Source organism: Nerophis ophidion, linkage group LG09 (genome assembly GCF_033978795.1).
Source record: "Nerophis ophidion isolate RoL-2023_Sa linkage group LG09, RoL_Noph_v1.0, whole genome shotgun sequence".
NCBI classification, from domain to species: domain Eukaryota; kingdom Metazoa; phylum Chordata; class Actinopteri; order Syngnathiformes; family Syngnathidae; genus Nerophis; species Nerophis ophidion.
Window position 1 is genome coordinate 14,406,689 of NC_084619.1, and position 18,261 is coordinate 14,424,949.

General features: G+C 38.5%; 1 protein-coding gene across 2 annotated transcripts in view; it reads right to left on the reverse strand.

The window, feature by feature from the left end:
- The window catches only part of eys (eyes shut homolog), a 722,499-nt gene that overhangs the window by 599,437 nt on the left and 104,801 nt on the right, over positions 1-18,261 (reverse strand). For both annotated transcript variants that reach the window (XM_061910381.1, XM_061910382.1), the window contains exons 7-8: positions 16,542-16,701; positions 2,728-2,832 (exon numbers count right to left, since the gene is read on the reverse strand). In XM_061910381.1, coding sequence (XP_061766365.1) covers positions 2,728-2,832; positions 16,542-16,701 — 265 coding nt within the window. The remainder of the gene's footprint in view (positions 1-2,727; positions 2,833-16,541; positions 16,702-18,261) is intronic.

The following is an 18,261-nucleotide window of genomic DNA, read 5'->3' on the forward strand; positions in this document are numbered from 1 at the left end:
TTGCTTTCTCGGTTGCTTTGTTGGATCTGCTCCTGTCTATGGCCATGCTCCCCCCGCCCCAGCAGACAAAGGCGTGGAACACCGCAGAGGCCACCACAGTGTATATGTTTTTTTTGTTGTTTTACTTGTGGGCTGTGTGTAAAAGTGGCTAGTTGCATCAGCTCTGCTCTATTAATATATTTAATGTCCTTTGTTTCCTTTGATGTGTCCCTCTTACACACACGGTAATGTGTGCTATGGCTATGAGGTTTTTTCCCCTTGGCCTCAGTCTGGACCCCCTCTCCAGGGGCCCAGGCTTTGACTGAATATTTTTTTTACTCTGTTTACAATCATTAAAATATGTTTTTTTGACATTTTTGGAGCTATCAAAACCTGAATCAACACCCATACAGTCACCTTTGCATGCGTTTAACCCAAAATAGTAGCCTTGAGTTTGTTATGTATCGATCCGTTGTGATGGAGAAAGACCTGAGCTGGAAGGCAAACTTAAAAATAAAGACAACTTCAGATTGTTTTCTTAGTTCAAAAATAGAACAATCACATTCTGAAAATGTACAAATCCTAATGTGTTTTTTTACACTTACAAGTTGTGGTTATTAATAGTCTATTTTTATTTGTTGTTATTTATATTTTCTGAATAAATGTTGATAATATTTATCAGTCAACTAATTGGTGTTCATTTTCAATCTGTCACGATAAAAAAAATATATCAAAATCAAATTACAGGATGTTATTTATGTAGTTTGCTCATTGTCCTTGACGGGTGCACTAACGTCATGTGTTTTTTTATATTGCTATTGTGACATCTAGTGGACATACTTAGAAAAGCAGTTTCTTTCATTCAGATTTTTCGCCTCATTTTTTTATACTTGGCAAAATCATCCCGCATGCCGGGTAAAACCTGTTCACGGGGCTGATGCGGCCCGCGGGCCGTACGTTTGACACCCCTGATTTACATTATACAAATAGAGGGAGCACTATAGTCCTCAGATAGCAGTAGTGTCAAATATCTTAAAATGTGTTGTGTGGCAATTACAACTTTAACCACAGCATCAGGAGCCTTGTAGAGTGGCGCTCGCTATCATTTTCAGCAAACTGCATTGCAAAATGATACAACCCGTGGTATTCGTACACGTGTATGATGCTACTAGTAAATAACAATGTAGGTGGTAAATAAAAATGAATGGATGGATAGTTGTGTAAGTGTTAAAGGGGAACATTATCACCAGACCTATGTAAGCCTCAATATATACCTCGATGTTGCAGAAAAAAGACCATATATATTTTTAACCGATTTCCGAACTCTAAATGGGTGAATTTTGGCAAATTAAACGCCTTTCTGTTTCTCCCTCTCTGAGCGACGACATCAGAACGTGACGTCACATCGGTACTCAACGCCATTTTTCCCTACACATCAGACGCATCGAGTCAAATCAGCTCTGTTATTTTCCGTTTTTTCGACTGTTTTCCGATACCTTGGAGACATCATGCCTCGTCGGTGTCTTGTCGGAGGGTGTAACAACACGATCAGGGATGGATTCAAGTTGATTCACGTAGAATGTGCATCGATTAGCAAGGCATGCTAATCGATGCTAACATGCTATTTAGGCTAGCTGTGTGTACATATGGCAGCATTATGCCTCATTTGTAGCTATATTTACATCTAGCCCTTCCCTCCATCCACATTTAATGCCAAACAAACACTTAGCAATCGACAAATTTAAGTTGCTCCAGTGTCAAGAGATGCAAAAGTTCCCCGTTTGGTTTTTACCGGTGATGCTACAACAGAGATGGCAAAAATGTCTGGATATCACGCGACACTCAAAGCAGATGCATTCCCAACGATAAAGTCAGCGAAATCACAAAGGTGAGTGTTGTTGATGTTACCCATGACTTATGTGCTAATCAGACATATTTGGTCGCGGCATGACTGCCAGCTAATCGATGCTAACATGCTATTTAGGCTACCTGTATGTACATTTGAAACTATAGTTGCATCCAACGTTTCCACCCACATTTAATGCAAAACAAACACTTACCAATCGACGGATTTAAGTTTCTTCTTCAATTTCGTTTTCGCTATCTGCCTCCATACTCCAACCATCTGTTTCAATACATGCGTAAATTGTTGAATCGCTTAAGCCGCTGAAATCCGAGTCTGATTCCGAGCTAATATCGCTATATCTTGCTGTGGTATTCGCCATTGTTTGTATTGGAATCGCTATGTGACGTCACGGGGAAATGGACAGTGGCTTAAGCAAATAGCAAAAATCAAGCACTTTAAAGCTTTTTTTAGGGATATTCCGGGACGGGTAAAATTTTGAAAACATTTTCGAAAAATAAAAAAAGCCACTGGGAACTGATTTTTATTGGTTTTAACCCTTCTGAAATTGTGATAATGCTCCCCTTTAATGATGTTAGTTGTTGAAATGTGTCTGAAAAAAAAAACAACCTCTAATAGATGCAGTGAATTAAATCATGCCCACTTCCCTGGCTTTATTTCCACAGGTGAAATGTGTTTTAGTGGAGGGATGCCACCAGCAAAAGCTAATCATCTCCGGTTTTCAGTGAGCAATGAAAAGGCCAGAGGGTCCCTGGCTGCCAGTCAGAGGGCACGTTCATTGCATACCAGTGCAAAAGGTCTACATTGCAGCTTGCCACATCAGCTAATACAGATATATGTACACAAAGAACTCCATTTGGTGAAAAAATAACAAACAAACCTACCTGTGGGACATTGGCACCTGTAGTGTCCAAGCGAGTCAAAGCATGTGCCATTGTGCCGGCAGGGGTTGGAGAGACACTCGTTGATCTCCGTCTGGCACTGAGCTCCTGGCAATTGACAATTTATATTATGCAGTCAGTGTTTACAAAGGATGGGGAAATACATCTTCTTACTACATTTAATATGCAAATACACATTTTTTCCAACATCACACGACTTTTTTCTTCCTATGCATCATCCATCCATTTTCTGCCGCTTATTCCCGATCGGGGTCGCGGGGGGCGCTGGCGCCTATCTCAGCTACAATCGGGCGGAAGGCGGGGTACACCCTGGACAAGTCGCCACCTCATCGCAGGGCCAACACAGATAGACAACATTCACACACACATTCACACACTAGGGCCAATTTCGTGTTGCCAATCAACCTATCCCCAGGTGCATGTCTTTGGTGCATGTCCTATGCATCATAATCTTTTTAATTCCAAAAGGATTTTCATTTCCATTTTTAAAAATATGCACCATTTCTACTGCTAAAAAAACCCTCATTAAACTCAGATGTTGGATGTTTTCCAACTTGAGAGGAACATCCCACTTTTTTTTTTCTCTAGTTCTACGTCGGCAAAATTAGGGCTAATCTCAAATCAAAGACACATTCTGGCACTCGCCAAGATGCGCCAAACAACATTTAAACTAATAATAATACCGTATTTCTTTGAATTGCCACCGGGCATGTAATATGCGCCTGCCTCGAATTACTGCCTGGTCAAACTCGCTGCGCAAAATAATTCGCGCGTGCTTAGTATTACCGCCTGGTCATGGGTGACACTTCCCCTGTCATCATTTTCAAAATGGAGGAGGCTTAATTCAATAATTTGAAATCGCTTAAAGGGAAGAAATTAAGAGCTATTCAGTAGGATTTAAGGTCCAAGCTATTGAATACCGGTATGTTAAAAAGAACAGTAAGCAGCTATGTTTTATTAATATAGTAGTACCACCTGTGGAGCCGACGGTCCGACAGACAGGCAGGGCACGCTAGCTGTAGCAGCTAGCTGTAGCAGCCTTGCCCAAGATACCGGCGAGCGAGCGGAAGAGTGACCTGGACTGAGGTTTCATTGAAAAATAAACAAAGTGAAACTGCTCAAGCCATGTCCTTTCTTGGTGGTCCTTGGATAAAGAGATCACCCACGGAGCAGAACGAGAGGGGAAGTCGCCCACACCCGAGCTAACTGATAGCAGCGGTCTGATAGCAGTTTTCTGAGAGACTTTAAAACTGCAAAAAGATAAGGAATACTTTTATAAACAAGTTATCAATGCTTCTGATCAGAAGGAGCTGGCATGGATTTCATTTATAGGTAAAGGTAAGACCAGTTTTCATTTATTTTTTATTTACCGGTAGCCTTTATAACCGGGTAAAATCCCATTGAGATTAAAGATCTCTTTTCCAAGGGAGACCTGGCCAAGAGGGCAGCAGCAAAGTTACATTAAAAACAGTAAACAACACATAAAACATCACATTTACAACATTAAAACTTGCTCATTTGACACATGTGCATACAGACAAAGTAGACTGCAATCCTTTCACAGAAGCTTTTTACTCATTTAATGTAACAAGGGTTTTAAGTTGAATATTCGTTTGTAGGTTATTCCAAGCCTTCGGTGCTGAAAATAATAACCATAATAACGTTTTTGTTTTTTTTATTAAATGTGATTTTCATGATGGTATCTTTACATCACAGGCAATTTTTTACTGCATGTCATTGGTAAGCGCAGGGGTGAGAAGAGGTTTTAAATTATTAGCGCCTGCTTACTTTTACCGCATGCCTTGAATAAGTGCAGGAGTGAAAAGAGGTTTTAAAAGAATTAGCACCCCGGCCGCTATTCAAGGAAATACGGTATGTGTGAATTAGTTATTAGTATGGCTGGCGTAAATAAAGAATGAACTTGTGTGATTAAACAACAAAAAATATTGCTTTAATCATGTATCAACTCAAAATAATTACGTAATTTATTTTGACAACACATGCTCTTTTAACTTAACTGCGGATGGTTATCTGAAAAGTGGGTTGTTGTAATACAGTCAGTGCTTAAATTTCACTCTAAATTAAGCTCTGACTGAACTCTAGATAACTGTTAGAGGTAACAGAGATGCCACCTCAGTAGAAGCATTTATGTCCCATCTTACAACTCATTTGTATACGCTTGTCCTTTAAATAGACCCCCCTTTTAGACCAGTTGATCTGCCGTCTCTTTTCTGCTTTGCCCCCCTCTCCTGCGTGGAGAGGTCATTAAGAGACCCCCGAAGACGTGCTAGCTGTTCAAAGTTGGGACCACTCTGCTGTGCATCAGTTGGGGACATCGCTGCACTGCTGACTTGTCTCCACTCAAGATGATCCCCTTCTGGCCCCACTATGGCCTGGACTCTCACACTATTAACTAGATCCACTCGACGTCCATTGCACCGGTCGCCTGGGATCTGAGCCGAGGATGCCGTTGTGGCTTGTGCAGCCTTTGAGACATTTGTATTTTAAGGCTATATAAATAAACTTTGATAGACTGGTTGATTGACATATTATGCACTTAAGTAAAACATGTTAAAAAAATTGTCTGTCTCATTTTCTCCCGTCCAAAGGCAAAACCCAGTAACTCAATTTTGGTCAAAACTGAGCTGATAATAATTTTGGAGTTCCTAGGTGGTATGCTTTATATTAGTGCATGCGATATTGTAATTTGTTACGTAAGTAAGCTGCTACGCGCATGGCAGGACCTAGCAACTACCACATAACCGCGTAGAAACAACAGAAAAACCTAGTATCTCAAGGGACCAATCGGAGGTTCTTTGTCAGTCGCCTTATTGTCTTTAATGAGACATTTGCACGAATGGGGGCCGACGGTCAACCTGATTATGTGATATTATGGCACGAGGGGATATTTGGAAGATTGGCCCAGGACGTTGCAAGCACCTTTATTAAATGTATTGTTCTTGATTCTTCCCCTTGCATACTCTTTTGGGCAGATAACTGTGGAGGTCAAAATAAAAACTGGACGCTGTACACAGCTCTTGCCCAATGTGCAAACGCAGAATGGGGCCCACCCAAGATTGTGATAAAATATCTGGAGAAAGGGCACACGTTCATGAGAGCAGCTTCAATCCATGGCTCAATCGGCAAGAAAATGAAAGCTCAAGAAAACATCTATACGTTTGATGACTTTGTAGATCTTTGTAAGACAGCATCAAGATAGATTGGTTTTCCTTTGTTTTCTCAAAATCAGCTAGACGTGAGTTACTAGGTTTTGCCTTTGGGCGGGAGTTTTGTCCACCAAACTTTTTTTACAGTGCGTGAATGCACAAAGGTGGAGCTTTGTTGGTGTTATTGACTTGTTGGAGTGCTAATCAGGCATATTTGGTCACTGCATGACTGCAAGCTAATAGCTAATATGCTATTTAGGGTAGCTGTATATACATATTGTGTCATTATCCCTCGTTTGTAGGTATATTTGAGCTTATTTAATTTCCTTTATTTATGTCCTGTGTGCATTTAGTTTATTTTTTCATGTCTCATGACCCATTTTCTGTATGTAATATTGGCTGCATTACTGATAGTTGTTAGTGTGCCATGTTGTTCCAGCCCACACCAAACGTTACCCACCTTGCAAAGATTGCAATAAATCCATACAGTGGTTCTCAACCTTTTTTCAGTGATGTACCCCCTGTGAACATTTTTTTAAATTCAAGTACCCCCTAATCTGAGCAAAGCATTTTTGGTTGGAAAAAAGAGATACAGAAGTAAAATACAGCACTATGTCATCAGTTTCTGATTTATTAAATTGTATAACAGTGCAAGATATAACTCATTTGTAGTGGTCTTTCTTGAACTATTTGGAAAAAAAGATACACAAATAACTACAAACTTTTTGAATGATAAACAAGTGATTCAATTATAAATAAAGATTTCTACACATAGAAGTAAAATGCCCTCTTTGGGGATTGTAATAGAGATCAAATCTGGATTCATGAACTTAATTCTAAACATTTCTTCACAAAAAAAAGAAATCTTTAACATCAATATTTATGGAACATGTCCACAAAAAAATCTAGCTGACATCACTGAATATTGCATTGTTGCATTTCTTTTCACAGTTTATGAACTTACATTAATATTTTGTTGAAGTATTATTCAATAAATATATTTATAAAGGATTTTTGAATTGTTACTATTTTTAGAATATTTAAAAAAAAAAATGTCACGTACCCCTTGGCATACCTTTAAGTACCCCCAGGGGTACACGTACCCCCATTTGAGAACCACTGCATTAGAAGACAGGCTGTCGTTTCCTTTTAGTTGGACACAGACATCTATGCCTTTGGCCATTGTAAGTAATTTCCAGGAGTTATCTCACCTTCTGAGAGAATTTTTACCAATGGTTTCTAATGTAAAAATGTGTAGGGATAAATATTACAATTCAACATTTTTGCCAACAACAATTTGTGTCAGCCTGTAACACATAGTCATTTTGATAGTAGGCTAATACAGCTAATTAGCCACTTACATCATGTGTTGCCGTCATTATAACACTTATATAAGTCTTTTAATTTTTGGCGGCTCCAGACCGATAACTTTTTTGTATTTGTGGTCCAATATGATCTTTCAACATTTAGGGTTGCCGACCCCTGTGCTAAATTATGGAATGGATTAGGCAAAACAATCAAAAACAACAGCACTGGAAGGAGCATAATATGACATAAAGAGGCTATGGATACTTTTAGATATTTAGGGAAAGTAAATAAAAGAATACCATCCATCCATCATCTTCCACTTATCCGAGGTCGGGTCGCGGGGGCAGCAGCCTAAGCAGGGAAGCCCAGACTTCCCTCTCCCCAGCCACTTTGTCTAGCTCTTCCCGGGGGATCCCGAGGCGTTCCCAGGCCAGCCGGGAGACATAGTCTTCCCAACGTGTCCTGGGTCTTCCCCGTGGCCTCCTACCGGTTGGACGTGCCCTAAACACCTCCCTAGGGAGGCGTTCGGGTGGCATCCTGACCAGATGCCCGAACTACCTCATCTGGCTCCTCTCGATGTGGAGGAGCAGCGGCTTTACTTTGAGTTCCTCCCGGATGACAGAGCTTCTCACCCTATCTCTAAGGGAGAGCCCCGCCACACGGCGGAGGAAACTCATTTCGGCCGCTTGTACCCGTGATCTTATCCTTTCGGTCATGACCCAAAGCTCATGACCATAGGTGAGGATGGGAACGTACATCGACCGGTAAATTGAGAGCTGCCACCTTACCGTGGTAGAGGAGTTTGTGTGTCCCAATGATCCTAGGAGCTATGTTGTCCGGGGGCTTTAAGCCCCCTGGTAGGGTCTCCCAAGGCAAACTGGTCCTAGGTGAGGGACCACCCATAGCAGGGGCCATAGAGGTCGGGTGCAATGTGAGCTGGGCGGCAGCCGAAGGCAGGGCACTTGGCGGTCCGATCCTCGGCTACATAAGCTAGCTCTTGGGATGTGGAACGTCATAAAAGAATACTTTCATCTTTAATTATGATCATGACTCCTGGTTATATTTGGCCAGCAGAGAAGGCCCACCACTGCAATATACAAATACTAATCTGCGGTTTATGGTCTGGTGCGGCTAATATATAAACATCTTTTTCTGCTTATAGTCCGGAAAATACAGTAGTAGTTATTTAACATTTTGCATTTTGTCTAAATGGCTACGTGCTGATTACATAGTAGACTAACGCCTGTCAACGGTAATGCTGCAGCTCAGAGAGTGTTGTTAGCTTTTTATGGACGCAGCTGATGAGGCGGGGGTTGCAGGTTGCTTGATGGATTTTTTTTTTTTCTTTTGGTGCGTAGCTAATTTTCAGGAATAGTCGTGTTCTATGGCTCTGTTAGCGGGGTGGAGGGAGCTTCCAATGCAGGCTATTATTTCAAAATGTCCCCTCATCAATAACAGAGGGCGCAAAGAAAGTCGTGCCTTGACAGACGTGCCTTCATGCAGCAGAAGAACTGCAATGATTGATATCATCAGCCCCGTAGATGATACAGCCCATTATATACAGACTCTGTCATGCTTGGCTGCAGCTTACGTTAGAAATAATCATTTGTAACGCTCATGTATGGGGGAACGCCTGTGCTAATTTCCGACTGTAAATATATCGGGTAAGTAATAATGTTGCCATTTTAACATGTGTGAGCCAAGGTACTTAAATTGCAAAAAAACGATTAGTATGCTGGCTGAGTAGTTTGCTCATCACAGATATTATAAAATGAGTTCTGATGCTGCTGTGTTGTTGTAAAGATAATTATTATGGATGTCCCTATCAACAATGTTGGCCTCCGATCCTGATCACATTTTTTGGCTTCATATCCGACCCAATTTTGAGTCCTGATCTGATACTTTGGCATTACATTAGGAAACTAAAATTACCTTAATAACAATAACAGTACTAACTAGATGAGGCAATTCATGAAGGAATTACATGTGAGTGCTCCAATGCTGAGGTTGAACTGAAATCCTGGAATTTTTTTAGAATTGTTGAAGTACAGCACAGATATCCTGAACAGGTTGAATATTTTGAAGTTGGAGCAGTTTGAATCGGATGAAAAATTTGAGAGTTTTGGAATTTTGAAGAAGGTTCTGTTCATTTCAAAAGGGAATTTTCAAAACAATAGGGAATTTCACGAAAAGCGTGAATTTTTGGAAAATGGTCAAAAGCTTGAATGGTCTGAATGAGTAAAAATGGTTGGTGTTAAAATGTTTCAAATCGGTCGAGAAATGTTGAAGATGTAACATGTTAAATTGAGAAATGGTATTATGGAACTCCTGGAATTTCAGGAAAAAAGGGAATTTTTCCAGTTCAAAAAAACACTTTGTTTTTTGTCCTAATTAAGAGGAATGTTTTGTTGGTGGAACGGTTGAAGTGGGTTGAAGAATGTGGGACGAGTACTCACCAAAATAAAAGGCGAGAAATAGGTCTTGGGAAAACCAGGAATTTTGGAAAATACAGGAATTTTTTTGAACTTGGAAAAAAAGGTAGTTTGAATTTCCAGGATGGTGGGATGGGTTGAAGGTAGAATGGTTTGAATAAGTTAAAACATTTGGAAATGATGGAAGTTTGAAAAATGGCCAATTCATTTTGAATGGGAAAAATGTCCAGGAAAACTTGGAATTCTGGTAAATCTGGACATTTTTCGGAATTCGTCAAGGAAAAGTCTGCGATTCACACAGCTGTGGTCCCCCTCGAAGGTTTCTCATTGCCATCCAAATGGGTTGAGTTTTTTCTTGCCTTGATGTGGGATCTGAGCCGAGGATGTCGTTGTGTCTTGTGCAGCCCTTTGAGACACTTGTGATTTAGGGCTATATAAGTAAACATTGATTGATTGACTGATGGTTTCTTATAGCTGATTTAAATTCAACATCATACTGTACACGCTAGCTGCTGTTGTAGTGTGGACAATAAATGCAAAATGGAACCTCAATGCTGGGGCCTGTGCGATACACCCAGAGTTGCGATCAATGAAAAACTACAGTGGGGTTTCAAGGCAATGCTCGAAAATAAATTGGCCTTTTTTTATGCGGCATGGCTCGAGATTCAAGAGCCGGAAAATGATGAATTCTATCAGCAACTAAGACCTGGCATTGTGCAAGAGACAATTTTGTAATACTGGAGTGGTAACAGATTTTAGCAGTGAAAAAGAAGTGGGAAACCGTGTTCATGTAGCGCTATGTAAGGGCTTATCTGACAGACAGGTGAGTGTGTCAGGGCTTAATGCTAGATTGGGGGAAATCCACTGCAGAGCTACACTGTAGCTAAAAAAAAAAAGTGATATATTCACTGTTTGTTTTAGCAGTAGAGCAAGAAGAGAAGAGCAACGTTCTGGCACAACCACAACCTCTGCAATATAGAGAATACTCCTACACCAGCCATATCTACATTGTCCTTCACTGTCTGTTTTGCTCTGATATCACCTTTCACGGTGAAAGAAACAGAAGAAAATATAAGATGGCAGCATACTGAACAGCGTTGGAAAAACACGGGAGATATAAATGAATCCTGATAAAACATCAGAATGCACCATTGAAGATGTGCAACATGACAAATGAGTTCATCCGAGCACTACATATTTCTTCACGTAGTTTGTCATGATCTGCTTTTTCGTGCAATATTCTGCATAATGGAGAATGACAGCAAGGCTATAACCTAATGGATGATATATTCTGGATCACAGCATGCTGTTTCTCAAATAAAATACTAAACTCGCTATAATATCAAAATGATAAACAGCATAATCATAACTATGGGTGAGTTTTTGTTTTTAGGACGGTTATTTTCCCCCACTTTAACAAGCACCCCAGCCATGTTTTTAGCAGGAAGCTAATCAAGAAGTAGTTTACTAAACTGTTTGGAATAAATGTAATCAGCAGCAGGTCTTGCGGTAAATAAAGGGGAACCTTTAAGGTCAAAGGCTTTTAAGGTTGCATGTTTTGGCGTTCAGGTGCTTGACACTTCTTAACTCAATGTTTGAAAAAAAAAAAAGGACCAACACCAGAGGGTTTAATAGACTGACCTTACGTCCTCTTTTCCCCGGACTTGTCCGGGGTGTCCGGGCGGGGCTACTGAAATGCCTCAAAAGTCCGGCGTTTTGTGTCAAGGTAGCGTGTATTTCCAATGTATGTACAGGGTTAAGAGGGGTTAAAAACAAAACAAATTGTAAAGGTGTGCGTACGCAGCAACATTCTTGAGGGAGGGGCAGACACCAAGACAGCGAGGTAGTGGATTGATTGACAATCAAGACATAGTTGGTCAACAGCCAAACAGGTCACACTGCAGGTGGCCGTATAAACAACTTTAACACTGTTACAAATATGCGCTACACTGTGAACCCACACCAAACAAGAATGACAAACACATTTCAAGAGAACATCCGCACCGTAACACAAAATAAACACAACAGAACAGATACCCAGAAACCCCTTGCAACACTGACTTTTTCGGGATGCTACAATATACACCCCCCCACCTCATCTCAACCCTGATTACGTCACATCAAATTTTCCACTTTGAAAAATAGTTTTGGTGGAAGAGTTTGCATATTTTGTGTGTTTGCCATAAAAAAAACATAGTTGTATTTTTTGTTAAGGGTGGAAAACAAACAAAAACACAACATAGTAAAAAAAAAAAAAAACATTTTGAAATGAGGAATAGATCTGAAGTTGATGTACACTCCAGAGATTTAAACGTTAAATATAAAATGTATGTATGCCCTGGCACACCATTAGCGTCATTTCATGACCGAAGCAAAACATACACCTACAACTTATTAAATAAAAACAGTTTAGATCCATGAAGGAAATAAAAAAGTGAATGAATGTTTATAACTGAATACATTTACATATGCATACAAATGTGTCTTCTTTAATATTATTTATTTTAATGAATTAAGTAATGTTTATGACAACCTTTTTTCCAAATCACAATATATAATGTGAGATATTACAGTACAATGCACATGTTTATCATTTGTTTTCAAAACACTTACAAAAAAGTGGGACGCCATTTTTATGACTTGATGGGGATCATTTGGAAAATTCCTAGCGCCAACACTGTTGTCAACAGAGGAGAAAAAATGCTTTATTTAATTAAATATATTATTTATAAAGCAAGTTCAAGTATCATTGGCAAATTTTCATCATAAATGTGTCCTCTTTTTGGGATTTCAGAATATGGTCAGCCTAGGTTTAAGCCTAGAAGGGGATACCAATAAAAGTCCACTCTCTAAGGCAGGGGTGTTCAAAGTGCGGCCCGGGGGCCATTTGCGGCCCGCAGCTAGTCGTTTACCGGCCCGCCACACATTCTGCAAAAATTGCAAAATTGATAGTATTGCAAAAATAAAAAATAAAACATTAAAAAAAAGTGAAATGAGGTCAAATCTAATGAGAAAAAGTGGCAATGTTGACACAAAGCAGCCATGCAGGCAGTTTTTTTGTACCTTTTGTCTTTATTTTCTTTTTTTCCATTGCTCAAAAAAAGGACAAAAAAATCTATTTTATAATGAATTAGTACTTAAAAAATATAATTTTAAAATGTTTTATGTTGAAAAAATATTGCATATGTTGTGTGGTTGCCGTATAAAAAAGTTTTGACAAAAGAGCATAAAACAAACAAAATAATAGTTCAAACTTAAAATCGACAGATATATCGTAAGTTGATCTTGAAATTTAAGTGCTAAAAGTAAAAAAAAAAAAGTGATAAAAATGTATCACTTTATGAATGGAAGAACCTTTCAGATCTCAAATATATTTAGTAAGATGTTATTTAACTTTTCACTGTGATTACTCAAAAATATTTAATAATTAAAATCAATGGTGTCCTGCATTATTGATCTTTGAGGGCTTTAATTACTAAATAAAGGAACTCTCCTGAAGGAATCAATAAAGTACTATCTATCCATCTATCTAAACACTGCATATTTCAGTTTTACTATAAAAAACAATGTTGTCTGACAGAAAAGGCGTAAAACCTTATTTGTTTTACTTTATATCAACTTCAAGTTGATATAGAAATTTAATGTAAGCATTAAATAAAAAATAATAATAATAATGCGACTTATTTTCAACATTTTACTGACTGAGACCCTCTATGCTCCCCAGGAGCCCTAAGGATTAAAAAAAAAAATCCATATATTTTTTTATGGTTTGAAAATGAAAAATATCAAAATGGCCGCCGCATGCTTACATTTTTCCGTGTGCGGCCCTCTGTGGAAAATGTTTTGACACCTCTGCTCGAGGGTAAATGCTGTACGTTTTTTGCATACATTACTTTAATAAAATACTGTAATTTTTGTCATATATTTTATCATAATGATTTCTAAAATGTGTTACATGTTCGTCTTTTGCAATTTATTTCAATGGCAAACGTTGACTTAAGATACAAGTGTTTTGTGTTAAGAGCTCTGTCACAGAAGTAATCAAACTCTAAAGTTGGGATTCTACTGTACTCCTTTTTGCCTCCTCCATTGTTCTATCCAGAGTCACGGTTCACAACGTCACGTTATTTAAGTTTTTTGTTACATTTCTAATATTTCTTATTGGAAAAACATACAATGGAGCAATTTATAGATTTGACAGCACGCTATTAGCAAAAATTGTTCCCATTGAAGTGTATGTTGCAGCAAAATTATTTGTCCAACAATACCTCAAACATCTCAATCCCTATATGTAGCTGTGCTTGTCCCTTTCCTTGAAGAGGGTCAGAGGTCACTGACAGAACAGACCTTGAGCAGCCATCAGGTCTTTCTTTGGAGATACTTAATCACTGATGTTGCAAAGATGACAGCGGGATCCAGAACCTCGGCAGCCCCACTGACCTTACTGTAATCAATTTACTGTACGACAGGTCACGGACACTTCCTAAACAGGAGGACGTGTCCTCCACATCTTTCATCTCAACTTTTAGCTGGAGAAAAGTCATGTGAAATGACTGACGACGACGACTATGTTAGGCTTCTTTATCATACTGTATTTCTCCAAATAAATGTATTTTAATAATATTCCAATATTAGTTATTTTTTAGGGCACAATATTCAATGGCTTCAAAAGAGCAGCAACTAGTCTGCCCAAATTTCCATGTATTTATTGTGTGAATGCTCCAAGGCATTCTCACACATGGTTTTCTACACCAAAATGTATCTATCTATTATTATTCATTCAACTTATTATTATTCTTCTTCTCAAGGTTTTGGTGCGTTCTACCTTCCACATTTTTCATCCAATTTAAACCGTTTCAACTTAAAACTGTTCAGCCTATTCTGGAATCGCAGGCTTTCCCTTGACAAATTCAAAATATTCCCAGATTTTCGAGAATTCCAGGTTACTACTTAAACATTTATCGACCGATTTGAAAAATTCCAACACCATTCATTCAAAACCTTCACATTTTTTAGCATTTTCAAAAAATATCCTGCTTTTCCTGAAATTCCCTAATACCATTTACCACTTCAACATTTCTTGACCAATTTAAACCGAATTTAAAAAATCCCACATTTCCCAAAATTCCCAAATTTCCAGGAAGTTCCCATTGAAATGAATGGGACATATTTCCAAGTTGCACAATTCCCACATTTTTCAACCTATTCAAACCATTCCAACATTAACACATTCCACTCATCCTGGCCATTCAAACTAACACTTTCCCAAGTTCCAATCCAAATTCCAGTTTTGCTGGAAATTCTAACTCTGCAACATTCAAACCATTCCAACATTCAAACCATTTCAGCTTTCAAACCATTTCAACATTTAAACCATTTCGACATGCATTCTGTCAGCATGTCAATTCAACTTCACTATTGGAGCATTCACAGGCAGCTCTTTCAGGAATTGCTTCTTCCATTCAAACCATTCCAACTTCAACATATTCCACCATTCTGGAAATTCAAACTATAATTTTTGAAAGAAAAAAAAATACAGGATTTTTCAGAATTCCTGCTTTTCCAAAGCCCTATTTTCACCCTTCCACATTTTTCAACGTATTTCAACCGTTCCAAAATATTCTTCCTAATCAGGAAAAAAAAACAAGGATTTTTTTTTCAACTGGAAAAATTCCCGGTTTTCTCGAAATTCCGTAATACCATTTCTCAATTCAACATGTTACTACTTCAACTTTTCTCCACCGATTTGAAAAATTTCAACACCAACTCATTCAAACCATTAAAATATTTCCCGCTTTTCCTGTATTTCCCATTTGTTTCTGATATTCCCATTGAAATCAAAGGGGCATTTTTCAAAGTTCCACAATTGCCACATTTTTCATCTGATTCAAACTGTTCTAACTTCAAAATATTCAGCCTGTTCAGGAAGTGTGTGCTCTACTTCAACAATTCTAAAAAAATAAAATCCGGATTTCCCATAATTCCTTTTTTGAAATTTTCCCCGTTCCAAATTACTTGTCCATTTTTCAACCCATTCAAACCATTCCACCTTCAACACATTCCACTCATCCTGGACATTCAAACTAACACTTTCCCAAGTTCCAAACCAAATTCCGGTTTTCCTTGAAATTCCAACTCTTTAATATTCAAACCATTCCAACATTCAAACCATTTCAGCGTTCAAACCATTTCAACATTCAAACCATTTCTATATTCAAACTATTCTTACATTCATACTACATTCTGTCAGCATTTCAGTTCAACTTCAGGATCAGAGCATTAATTCCTTCAGGAATTGCCTCTTCTACTTGTCTATACTGATTATCCTTACCATGTCTTGGGTCAGATAGACTGACTTTAACACACGAGTGACTTCAGCTAAGAGGCAGGGTAAACCACAAACTGTTTGCCAGCTAAATAACATGGCATTATCCTTTTAGAGCGATGCCTTTGTGTGTGCTCTGACTCAAATATAATGCTAACCAATGAAAAAGCATGCATGCAAGCTAATAACACGTGCATATGCTGACACACTGCTCATTTTATTTGCACGAACTGCATACTTTGAAATGTAATTCCGCCCCCCTGCCCCTTGATTTATGTCAGGAGTAGCAAATTGAGGGAGCACAATGGAAGAAAATGACAGACCTGTGACCTTCATGCTGAAACATTTACAATAGCATTCGGCAAATGTTGATGAGCTACATTAGTCTCATTGTTTGCACACAAACTAATATAATCACGAATTGTCAGGACTTAATTAGAATGACCACTCTTTGTCTATTGCACCCTTTGTTTATCCATACCTGTTGCTCCACAGGTATTGTTAAACAGTCAAACTCAATCACATCTACCGCTATTTACCAATTTTCTTGGACAGCAATCTCACCTGTGAATCCATTTGCACACCTGCACGTGTATTGCGGAGGGGACTGCGGCTGACTGGTTGTAATGCATGTGGCGCCGTTCAAACATCTGTTGGGTTTTATCAGGCAGGCATCGCTCACGTATTGACAAAACTCTCCCATCCATCCAGGGGTACAGTTACACTGCAAACAGAAACAATGATGGAAAAACATAATTTGACATTCTGTATGGAACTTTCTTCATTTATCATTATAAATGATGACAGCAAAGCTCATGCTAATCTTGATGAGTTTATGGGCACATCCAAAGTCATATGATTCGCAACCATGTGGGCAATGCAATTGTGGGGACTTTTTAATCATAGGACACATACTCAGTATGTCACTAAAGTCAGTACAACTTCACATTTGAACATTTATTGATATTAACATATAAATTCCCAAGTGACAGAACAGTAAACATAAACCTGGCTATACTACAACACCATCAACACAATGAGATTTCTTATATTATATATATATATATATATATATATATATATATATATATATATATATATATATATATATATATATACATACACACACACACACACACACACACACACACACACACACACACACACACACACACACACACACACACACACACACACACACCATATTTCCTCGAATTGCTGCCGGGGCGCTAATTAATTTAAAACCTCTTCTCACTCCTGCGCTTACCAAAGGCATGCGGTAAAAGTAAGCATGCGCTAATTATTTTAAAACCTCTTCTCACTCTGGCACTTACCAAAGGCATGAAGTACAAATTTGAGTGTGATGTAAGCTTGGACCTTAAATCCTACTGAATAGCTCTTAATCTTCTTCCCTTTATGCGATTTCAAATTACCGGTATTGAAATAAGCCTCCTCCATTTTGAAAATGATGACAGGGGAAGTGTCACTCGTGACGTCACGAGTTTGACCAGGCGGTAATACTAAGCATGCGCTAATTATTTTGCAGAGCGAGTTTGACCCGGCAGTAATTCAAGGCAGGCACATACTATATGCCCTGCGGCAATTCAAGGAAATACGGTGTATATATATATATATATATATATATATATATATATATATATATATATATATATAATATAATATCACTTTTCTGCAGAACTACGAAACTTTTAAAAAGAACAATAGTGTTTGATCACATTAGGCCTATACTGGCTCACCTGCACTGGCTTCCTGTGCACTTTAGCTGTGACTTTAAGGTTTTACTACTTACGTATAAAATACTAAACGATCTAGCTTCATCCTATCTTGCTGATTGTGTTGTACCATATGTCCCGGCAAGAAGTCTCCGCTCTAAGATAGTATTTGAATGTTGTTTTTAATATTGTGCAGAACTTTGGAAACATTTTGTTGTTTAAATGTGCTATACAGAACAAATAAAGTGGATTGGATTGGTGTATTGGTTTATCTCACTGGACTTTTTAAATGAGCTGTAAAGCAGCTGCAGTACATCTGAAATACTGCTGCTCGAGTCCTGACTAGAACCAGAAATTATGATATTAGTTCAGAGTTCAGGTCACTGCACTGGCTCAAAGAATAGACTTAAAAACAACTCTCCTTGTGTACAAGTCTTTTCATGGTCTTGTACATCTCTGACATGTACGAGCTCTGAGAACCTCTGAGAGGTCTTCTGCAAGTGGCTAGAGTCAGGAGCAAAACATGTTGAAACTGGGTGTTTTATGCTCTT